This window comes from Ceratotherium simum, chromosome 24, assembly GCF_057802395.1.
Source record: "Ceratotherium simum simum isolate JZ-2026a chromosome 24, ASM5780239v1, whole genome shotgun sequence".
Classification (NCBI taxonomy): Eukaryota; Metazoa; Chordata; class Mammalia; order Perissodactyla; family Rhinocerotidae; genus Ceratotherium; species Ceratotherium simum.
The window spans coordinates 4,797,066-4,807,733 of NC_141923.1; the positions used below are offsets into that span (position 1 = coordinate 4,797,066).

The 10,668-nt window shown below is 47.6% G+C and overlaps 1 protein-coding gene across 5 annotated transcripts in view; it reads right to left on the minus strand.

Annotated features, from left to right (window-relative positions):
- The window catches only part of PPP2R5C (protein phosphatase 2 regulatory subunit B'gamma), a 146,340-nt gene extending 144,664 nt beyond the window's left edge, over positions 1 to 1,676 (minus strand). For 2 of the 5 annotated variants that reach the window (XM_087447924.1, XM_087447926.1), the window contains exons 1-2: positions 1,608 to 1,676; positions 611 to 676 (exon numbers count right to left, since the gene is read on the minus strand). In XM_087447924.1, coding sequence (XP_087304050.1) covers positions 611 to 676; positions 1,608 to 1,634 — 93 coding nt within the window. In that variant the 5' untranslated portion in view covers positions 1,635 to 1,676. The remainder of the gene's footprint in view (positions 1 to 610; positions 677 to 1,607) is intronic. The other 3 variants (XM_087447928.1, XM_087447927.1, XM_087447931.1) reach the window with 2 other exon arrangements.
- Between the last annotated feature and the right edge of the window lie 8,992 nt (positions 1,677 to 10,668).

The following is a 10,668-nucleotide window of genomic DNA, read 5'->3' on the forward strand; positions in this document are numbered from 1 at the left end:
GAAGCAAAAGAAGTCAGAACTGGCCAACGTAGAGACAGAAAAAAATGTGAAAGATGATAGCAGACTGTACAAAATACCCAAACTAGATAAACCAAAATATACCAACACTATTGAGGAAAGAGGCTAAGGGGATCAGACATCAACAGAGAAAAGGAGCTATGGCAGGACACCAGCAGCAAAGACTGCAGGGAAGAAAGCAAGGTGATGGAAGAAGAATGAGCCACTGAGACAGGGACCTGGCCACTTGCAAAGGACGGAAGGGGGAGGATCCGAAAGGTAAAAGGAACAGGAACAATTCCAGTGGGAGAGAGCCTGTGAAACCAGTCTCTACAGGGCTGCTAGACTTGAGGAGGGGGCGGAGGGGAATGAACTTATAAAAATACCAGCTGCAGAGATATGCACAACTTTCATAAAAACATTCATATTTTCCCAAGGTGGATTAATAAAAATCTAAATAACTAAAATTGAGAGTGAGGAAAGACACTAGAAAAAAAATTTCATATAGGGAAACATTTTGGAAGACCCTAGGTTTTATCACCCTCAGTTTTTCTAGGCTAAGTTAAAAATTCTTCATTAAAAAAACGTAACGTGAATATTTGAGAACAGTTACCTCTGATTCTATTATGTCTTGTCCTTCTTTTGAACTTTTTCCACTTTTTCCTGCTTTTGGTGATTCCTGGGAAAGATCAAGCATAATCAATTAAGCTTATCAATTTTTAGACTGCTAAACATCAGATAAACCAAAATGCAGTTTTCAAATTGATTTATACAAAACCAGGACTTCTGACAGTTTTAATCAATACCATCAAGAACTTCTACATCATACTGCTTAGTTACAGAGACAATATTGTGATGGGACACCGCCCTACCCCCCTAAATTCAGATTCTCCTTGTTTTCTTTACCTGTATTTGGCGCTGAAAACGTTAACCAAAAGCAGATAAACCCAAATTTATACAGTGCTCTCAGCATTCTGACCGATCCACATCACATCGCTTTCTTTCCTCCCACCCTAAACTCTGTGAGCGGGATGTCTGAGGTGATACTGAAGCGCTACAGAGCTCCAGCTGAAGCAAACACATACCCCCCCCATGCAAACGCAGCACACTCACAGCCACCGTCGCCGCCACCCAGGATAATAATAGTATTTCAGAGCCCCAGAGCCGTCCTCTGAGAGCAGACGATTCTTCACAACCCTCAAGCGGGATCCATTCGCTCCCGTTCTTCCCGGCCGGGGGTCCCTCCTCGGGGTCTGCGGCCCCCACCCTAAAGACCCTGCCCACTCCGCGAGACAAGGTCAACCACCTCCGCGGCCGCACCTGCCCCCTCACGCCCCCCGCGCACGTTGCCCGGGGGCGGGCGCCCACGCCGCCCCCGACTCCGGCCGCGCCCCCCCATGCCGGCCCGGCCCAGTCCGGCACCCGGCCCCGGCGCGACCCGCTCCACACCGCCACTCGGAGTGGGAGAGCGGCGTCCCCGCGCCCTGGGGACCCCGGCGTCGGGGTGGGGGGTCCCGCCGCGCCCCGCTCCCGGGCAGCTCCCCGCCGCCCTCCGCGCAGCCCCTTCCCCTTCCCGCCCCGGCCGTCTGGCGGCCCAAGCCCGCACTCACTTTCTCCTTCTTGTTTTTATTCGGCATGGCTCGAGCGGGCCGCCGCCGCCGCCGCCCCCGCCGCCGGCCCCCCGCAGCAGCAGCGCCCCCGCCCCGGCCGTCGCGACCCCCCGGCAGCCGCCGCCGCCGCTCGGGGACTGAGCCGTTCGCTCGCTCGCGCTTCCCTTTCCAGGCTCCCAGAGGCTGCGGCAGCCGCGGCGCCGGCAGCGGCGGCGGCGGCGGCAGCGGCGGCGGCGTCTCTCCGCCCCTCCCCGGCCCCGCCGGCCCGCCCCCAGCCCAAGCCGCCCCGCCCCGCCCCGCCCCGCCCGCCACCCCGCGCAGGCCGCCCCGCCCTCGCGCAGGCCCCGCCCCCCCGCCAGGCGCCTTGCCATTGGCCGGCGCGCCCCCACGTACCCTAACGCTCTCCCGCGTCCCCCCCCTGCGCGCGGACTCGTTCCCACTCCCCTCCCCCGCCGCGCTCCGCACCGCGTCTGTCTCAGGCCCGGCCGCGGCGGCGGGAGAGCGGAGCCCAGTCTGGGGAGGGGGCGTGGGGCAGCAACTGTGGCGACAGGCCGGTTCCCGCGGTGGAGGTGCGGGACGGAGAGAGCAGGGGGCAAGTGAGGCGTGGAAAAGGCACGTTTGAGACGGATGGCAACAACTCCTGCAGCCAGCAGGGCGCAGGACGCAGCGAACGGCGACACCCCGCCCTCCTCCCTCGCCGCCTCGGCGCTCGCCGAGCTCGAAGGCGCCCGCGCGTCGGCGCACGGGGGTGGCTGAGGAGACCCGGGAGCTGTGCGAGCGGCGGTTTCTCGGGGCCCCGCTAGGCCCCGCCCACCGGGCCCGCCCCCCTCCGCGCCGGCCCCGCCCATCGAGGTCCGCCCCCGCCTCCTCCAGCCGTGGCCCCGCCCACAGAGGCCCCGGTCCTGCAGGTCAGGCTCCAGCTGCGCCAATGGGATTTTATTTTGTTTTTTAATTTGGCCTGCTCGTGAGGAAACCTCTGCATTATGACCAGGAGTTTCGGGATTTTTCACTTCGCTCATAGCTCTGTGGAGATGAGTTTAACTTCCGCAGTCTGTCTAGCGGCAAAAACTACTGGAGACCCAGATGACGGGAATCGAGACGGCAGAAATGCATTAGGTAGTAACCCTCCAGGAGTGAACGGACTTCACTGTGAGAAGCGTTGGTACCTCACTCGTGACGGTGAAGGAGCTGCATCTTACCTGGGCACTTAGAAATCACTGTGTTCTCTTAGGCCCCGGTTTTCGCTCTCGAAAGTTGCCAGACAAAACATTTTCGGTTATTTAGTGCTGCTATGCGATGGGAAAGCTAAAAGAAGAAGAAAAGATCTAAAGTCAGGAGTGCCGTGGGAGGTCCTGAAAGTAAGTTCTGCCCGCAGGTGTCTGAATGTGCGCCTCTAGACAGATGTCTGCGTGTAAACTGCGTGGCCTCAAACAGCTATTTGTGCAGAAGAAACGGTTTTTAATTAGTCTTTTAAGTGGGTTAGTAGTTTCTTCAAATAGTTAAAAAGCATGGAGAGTAGAGCAATGCCCCTAGTTAATTTAATAACGTTTCATTTTAAAAATAAAATATATGCTATCAATTTAAAACCCAGTATGAATCCATATTAAGAAGGAGTAGTTCTGAAACTATTAGTTTATGACCATGGAGCTCTAAGGGGGCTGAGGGGCTTCTCCAAGACAAGTCTATGCCACTCATATCCTTGGATCATAGCCCCTGATGCAGTGTTGCACGTGGTTCATTCATTCAATAGACGTTTGTTAGATGGCCACTGTGTGCAAAGCATGGTGCAAGGGATTCCACGGGGAACAAGGCACTACGCTTGTGCTCAAGCACTCTACATGCGCGGGAGTGGAAACAGAAGAAAACTAGCCATCAGAAGGACATGACATGTGACAAGTCTGCGAGGGCTGAGGTGTGAGTGGTCTGGCTTGGAAGCATGAAAGCCCTGCACAGTAGTATTTTGTTACGGCTGGAGATGAGAGTGAAGGAACAAAGCCTCCCGATTAAGACTCTAGACGGCCTTGCCAAGAATTGGACTTCTTTTTGAATGCAGTTCGGGGAAGGATATTAAACTGAGGAGTCACCTGCTCACGTTTGCACTTTAGAGACATCCGTGGCAGGAATGCTGGGCATGTGGTTGAAGGTAGGAGGCCAGGAGAGCAACCAGGATCTAGTTATGTCCAGGTGTGTGCCGGTGAGGCATCTCTAGGGCAGTAACAGGAGGCAGGATCACAAGCACCCAGGAGGTAGACTTGCTTGAGCGGGAGAGAGCCGGAATGGAGGATAAAAGGCTAATGCCTGTGTTTGTAACTGGGGCAGCACAATGATGAGGAAGGGACACAGGCGGAGAGCGAGTATTCCAGGAAACGTGATTTCGATTTGGGATATGTTGAGTTTGAGCTGCGTCTGCAACATGCCAGGAGAGGTGTCTTAGTTGGCAAATGGAACTACAGATCTGACACTCAGGATAGAGTGTCAGTGCATGTCAGGTTAGGTATTTTTCAGGTCAATGTGAGTTTGAGGGAAAGTGTAGGGCAAGATACCAGAAAAGCTGCTTAGTTACCACCCAGTGACCTCGAAACCATAGTGATCAGAGAAATTGGAGGCAACACCACCACCTGGCGCAGGTGTTCCTCACTAGCCTAACTGGTTTTCATTTGCCCACATTAGAGAGGGCCATCCCATAACCAATATTAACTAACCCACAGTTAGTTATGGAACGTTCACAGAGGACACTGGGTCTGATGCAGGGTCCTGGCCACTGTGGCGTTTACCAGAGCATTCAAGATAGAGGTAGCTCCTGCTCTCAAAATAAGGGATTCAAAATAGAGATATAGAGATTGTGTGTGTGTGTGTACACCTGCACGTGTCCCTGAGAGTTACCTCTTCTGAGATGCCCCACCTTCCACATTCATAAAGGCACTGCCCATATCACAGAAAACCCCTTTTCTTCAGGCCCCCATCCTTCTGGGACACTTTTCTGAGATGGCCCCTAGTATCCTAGAAATGCTTTTTCCGCGTCCGGCTTCTCTGTTCAGTGGATTGCTTCATTTATGCCCCCAAAGTCTCTCTGGAGCATCAGAGAGGTCTCTAGAGGACCTAGGTCTTGGGCTGCACTGCCGCCACCAGCCACAGATGCACAGAGTCCTGCTGCCTCAGGAGCAAAAGTGGTGCATAAAAGTAGGGCAGAGAGAAGATGCGCCCCTTAACCCCGAATCAGCCATGGTGCCCCTTCCTGCATCTACCCTCAGAAGCTCTTCCCCCTTACTTATCACGATCTCCTCTGAGGCTTGTCCAAACCCCGCCCTGCCTGCCAGACTGCAGCTTTGGTCTGCCTGACCCAGAAAGCCCCCTCTCTTGGCTCTCTGGACACCAGCCTGTGGGCTTGGGTTTCTTCATGTCCTTCCTGCCCCACTCGGCTCTCTGGGCATTGAGGCGATCTTGCACGCTCAGATTTTCAGCTGAGCTTCCTGGGGTAGTGATCACATCTTAGGCATTCTGTTTCCCAGGGCCTAGTGTTTGTGGAAGAGACTGATTCCACTGCTTCTGTGGTTTGACGTGACAGCTCAGATTGTTCTCTAACCTCCTGCTGCCTCTCTTTGGCTGTTGTCTCCCCCTAAGCCCAGGTGTGCTTACAAGCCCCCCTACTCTGTCCACATCGCTAGCCCCACCACAATCCCACCCCTGCCCCTCACCTGTTCTAGCGAGGGGCTGCCCATGGCCCGGACTGGACAGTAACTTCTTTAAGGCCTCCCCCGAGGCCTTCCCCACCTTAGAAGTTCAACTCATTTGCTCTCTCTCACCTTTTCCTCGCTTCATTTCCACTGCAAAGTCATTAAACACTCATTTCTTATTGAATTTGGATCTATTTATTCATGTCCTACAAGTTTGCCTGCAGATTTGGTGTAGAAGGGTAGGGGAGTAAGTTTAAGTCAGATTACACTGAAATGAAATATCCATGTGAGGAGTGCTGACCACAGTGCCTGGTCAGTCTAGTCGTCACCAGGTGGACAATGATTTGATGTGAGGTGCTGTTCAGTTCTGAGGATCCAAGGAACCACCCCAAAGTCACCGCCTCAAGGCCCAAGAGCACCAAGAGAGCTCTGTTAGATGAAGAAAAGCCTTTGCTTGGTCTCTGAAGAGATTTAATAAATGCCATGAGCCACTCGGTCTCCACCAGCTGGGAATAAACACCACCCAATCCTGCAGCACATGCCTGGAGAACTTTCTCTATGAAAACCAAAAGGTGAGAAATCTAGTGAGGTTCTAAAACCTTAAAGTTTCATAAACAATCTATGAAAGTTCTAAAAAAAAGTTCTAAAAATATTTTAATAAATTTCATAGCCAAGTATTGAAGAAAAATGTGAAGCAATACAAAATATAATTTCATTTTCATGTAAATAGGGTGAAATACAATCCCTCTCTTTTTTTCCTCCCAAATCCCTAAGTCCAGTGGAGGAGGTAAGACAGGACAGAAATAACTTAACCCGAGGTGGAGAGAGAAGAGCACCCTAAGAGCATTAGAGACCAGGATTAGGAGGTTTCGGAGAGAGGAGGGCACGTTCCAAGGGTGGTAGGCAGCAGAAAGCTTGCTGGAAGGCAATGCTGCAGCGTGCTCAAGTGTTGAATTTGAGTTCTTGTCCTAAGTTCAGGGTTATTGGTTTTAACAGACAGGAAACAGATGGCCCAGTGAAGAAGGCCTAACTGGAAATAAATTAATGAAAGCTCCATGTACGTATAGAGGCATGCAAGGGTCAATGAAATGGATGAGGGAGAGCAAAGCATGCTGCGGCTAGTGGCCTAGGAGCTGTCCCCATTCCTACGCCTAACTGTGCAGAGGGAGGCAGTGGTGCTCCCAGAGCCTGGCAGTCACTGTCAGAACCTGGTGTGCAGGGAGGGGAAGCAAGTACTCTGACCTCTCTCCTCCCCCACCACCCCTCCCTCATCAGTGCCTCCCATTGGCCTCACTACCTGGAGACAGAGGGACAGGGAGGCAGCAGTGTGTTCCCTGGATGTCCTGCTCTGGGGCGTGAAGCAGGACAGAGATGGGTGGGGGTGGCTCTCAAGGGGCCTTAAGTGGAGAATAACTTGGTATCGTGGAGGAATGGGAGATTTGGCATTAGAAGACTGTGTGTAGACTCTGGGTTATGTTGGCTCAAACCCTCTAAACCAATGGTTCTCAAATGGGGGTGACTTTGCCCCCCAGGGGACATCCGGCAATGTCTAGACATTTTTGGTCGTCACAACTGGGTGTGGGGGGTTGCTACTGGCATCTAGTGGTTAGAAGCCAGGGATGCTGGTAAACATCCTGCGTTGCACAGGGCAGCCCCCACAACACAGAATCCTCCCTCCCCAAACGTCAACAGTGCTGAGGTGGAGAAACCCTGGTCCAAACCCACGTAAAACAGATATGATATAACCTTCCCTGCCCCCTCCAGGGTTACTGTGAGCCCCACAGAAGATAATGGCTGTGAAAGCCAGAACTGTGTCTACAGACTTCATTCATGAAGAATTCTCCATCTGGACAGAACTCTCCAGTTTGCTGAATGCACTTTACACACACACGCACACACGTTATCATCGTCTTTCTGCCCTTCACGTGGAGACAGAGAAAACCTCAACTGTGCCTTAGAAAGATGAGAGTAACACCCTGCTCTAGTGAGCAGAATTCCCTTCCAGGTAATGACTCCTCCTGGGAGACCTGAAAAGACTGCCTTTCTGCGTGACCTGCCATCCAAGTTATAACAGAGGTAATGAGACTGCCTTTCTAAAAACAAATTTTAATTGTGGTTGAATACACATAACATAAAATTTACTGTGTTAACCATTTTAAAATGTATAGTTTAGTACTGTTAGATATATTCACGTATTCACATCCAGAGCTTTTTCATCTTGCAAAACTGAAACAGCAGCTTCCCGTTCCCTCCTCCCCCCGCCCCTGGCAAGCACCATTCACTTTCTGTTTCTATGAATTTGACTACTGTGGGTACCTCACGGAAGTGGAATCATACAGTGTTCGTGTTTTTGTCATTGGCTTATTTCACTTAACGTAATGTCCTGAAGGTTCATCCATGTTGTGGCATGTGACAGAATTTCCTTCCTTTTTAAAGCTGAATAATAATTTGTTGTATGGCTAGAACACCTTTTGTTTATTCATTCACCCCTTGATGGACACTTGGATTGCCTCCATCTCTTGGCTATTGTGACTATGCTGTTATGAACATGGATGTATAAATATCTCTTTGAGATGCTGCTTTCAGTTCTTTTGGATATATATCCAGAAGTGGAATTGCTGGATCATATGGCAATTCTATTTTTAATTTTTTGAGGAACGACCATACTGTTTACCATAGAGGCTGCACCATTTTACATTCCCACCAACAGTGCACAGGATTCTGATTTCTCTGCATCCTCGCCAACACTTGTTTTTTTCTTTTTTGATAGTAGCCAACCTAACTGGTGTGAGGTGAGATCTCTTTGTGGTTTTGATTTTCATTTCCCTAATGATTAGTGATGTTGAACATCTTTTTATATTCTTGTTGGCTATTTGTATATCCTCTTTGGAAAAATATCTAGTTAGTCCTTTGCCCATTTTTTAATCAGATTGTTTGTTTTTTTGTTGTTGAATTGTAGGAGTTCCTTATATATTCTGGATATGAACCCCTTATTGGATATATGATTTGCAAATATTTTCTCCCATTCCGTAGGTTGCCTTTTCACTCTGTTAATTATGTCCTTTGATGCACAGAAGTTTTAAATTTTTAAGTAGTCCAATTTATCCATTTTTTCTTTTGTTGCCTGTGCTTTTGTTGTCATATCCAAGAAATCATTGACCAATCCAATGTCATGAAGCTTTTCCTCTATATTTTTTTCTTAGAGTTTTAGCTCTTATATTTAGATCTTTGATCCATTTCGAGTTAATTTTGTAGATGATGTAAGATTCATTCTTTTGCGTGCGGATATCTAGTTTTCCCAAAACCATTTCTTGAAGAGACTGTCCTTTCCCCATGAATGGTCTTGGCACCCTTGTTGTAAACCATTTGACCATATATATGAGTGTTTATTTCTGGGCTCTCTATTCTATTCCATTGTCCTATATGTCTGTCTTTATGCCAGTTCCATACTGTTTTGATTACTGTAGCTTTGTAATATGTTTTGAAATCAGGAAGTGTGAGGCCTTCAACTTTGTTCTTCTTTTTCGGGATTGCTTTGGCTATTCAGGATCCCTTGGAGACTTCATATGAATTTTAAGATGAATTTTTCTATTTCTTCAAAAAATACCTTTGGAATTTTGATAGGGATTGCATTAAATCTGAAGATTGCTTTGGGTAGTTTTGGCATCTTAACAATATTAAGCCTTCCAATCCGTGAACACAGTATGTCTTCAATTTATTTGTGTCTTCTTTAATTTCTTTCATCAGTGTTTTGTAGTTTCTAGTGTATAAGTCTTTTATCTCCTTGGTTAAGTTTATTCTAAAGTATTTTACTCTGTTTGATGCTGTTATAAATGGAATTGTTTTCTTAATTTTCTTTTTGGATTGTTCATTGTCAGTCTATAGAAACACAACTAGTTTTTGTGGGTTGATTTTTGTCTCCTGCAACTTTCTGAATTCATTGATTAGTTCTAACAGATTTGTTTAATGGAATCATTAGGGTTTTCTAAATATAAGATTACGTTGTCTGCAAACAGACATAATTTTACTTCTTCCTTTGAAATTTCCAATTCCAATTTTTTTCTTCTTTTTCTCACCTAATTGCTCTGGCTGGGACTTCAAGTACTATGTTGAATAGAAATGGTGAAAGCAGTCATCCTTGTCTTGTTCCTAATCTTAGAGGAAAAGCTTTCAGTCTTTCACCATTGAGTATGATGTTAGCTGTTGGCTTTTTATATATAGCCGTTATTATGGAGAGATATTTTCTTTCTGTTCTTTGTTGTTGAGTGTTTTTATCATGAAACAGTGTTAAATTTTGTCAAATGCTTTTTCTACATCAATTGAGGTGATCATGTGTTTTTTTTCCCTGTATTCTGTCAAGTCATGTATTACATTGATTGATTTTCATATGTTGAGCCATCTGTGCATTCCAGGAGTAAATCCCAGTTGGTCATGGTGTACAATCTTTTTAATATTTTTCTGTTTGCTAGTATTTTGTTGAGGATTGTTGTATTTATATTCATCAGGGATATTCATCTATATTTTCTTTTATTGTAATGTATTTGTCTGGCTTTGGTGTCACGCTAGTTTCATAGAATGACTTTGGAAGTGTTCCTTCCTCTTCAATTTTTTGGAAGAGTTTGAGGAGGACTGGTGTTAATTCTTCTTTAAGTGTTTGGTAGAATTCACCAATGAAGCCACCTGGTCCTAGGCTTTTCTTTGTTGACAGATTTTTGATTAGTGATTCAATGAGATTGCTTTTTTAGAATGAATGTTATAACTTTTACATCTAAACAAATTTCCCCTGCAGAGCAATAGTCCTTCACTTTGGAGGATTATGTACCTTTTATAACCATGTACTTTTCTCAGAAGATTTTTTTTTTTAATTTTATTTATTTATTTTTTTCCCCCAAAGCCCCAGTAGATAGTTGTATGTCATAGCTGCACATCCTTCCAGTTGCTGCATGTGGGACGCGGCCTCAGCATGGCCAGTGAAGCGGTGCGTCGGTCCGCACCCGGGATCCGAACCCAGGCTGCCAGCCGCGGAGCATGCACACTCAACCGCCAAGCCACGGGGCCAGCCCAGAAGATTTTTAGAACATCTTTTTTGGAATAAGCTCTGAAGTCATTACTTTATTGCCATAGTTTGTTTTCTTCTCAAACAAGAAAAAAATAAGCAAACCCAGACATTAGTCTTGACTTTACCCAACTTGGCAAATAATGACTTTTGGCTTTTCCAGACACAAGTCCACACTCAGAAGACAAAGAAGATTTGCCACCGTTTCAGGTATCTAATAGAATGTGCTGCAGGCTTATGAAACTGAGTTCTGACTCACAGTCAATGGATTTAGGACTAATGACAGATGGGTCCCTTGGTAAGCTCCTACGTAGGGATGTCTACAGTCCCT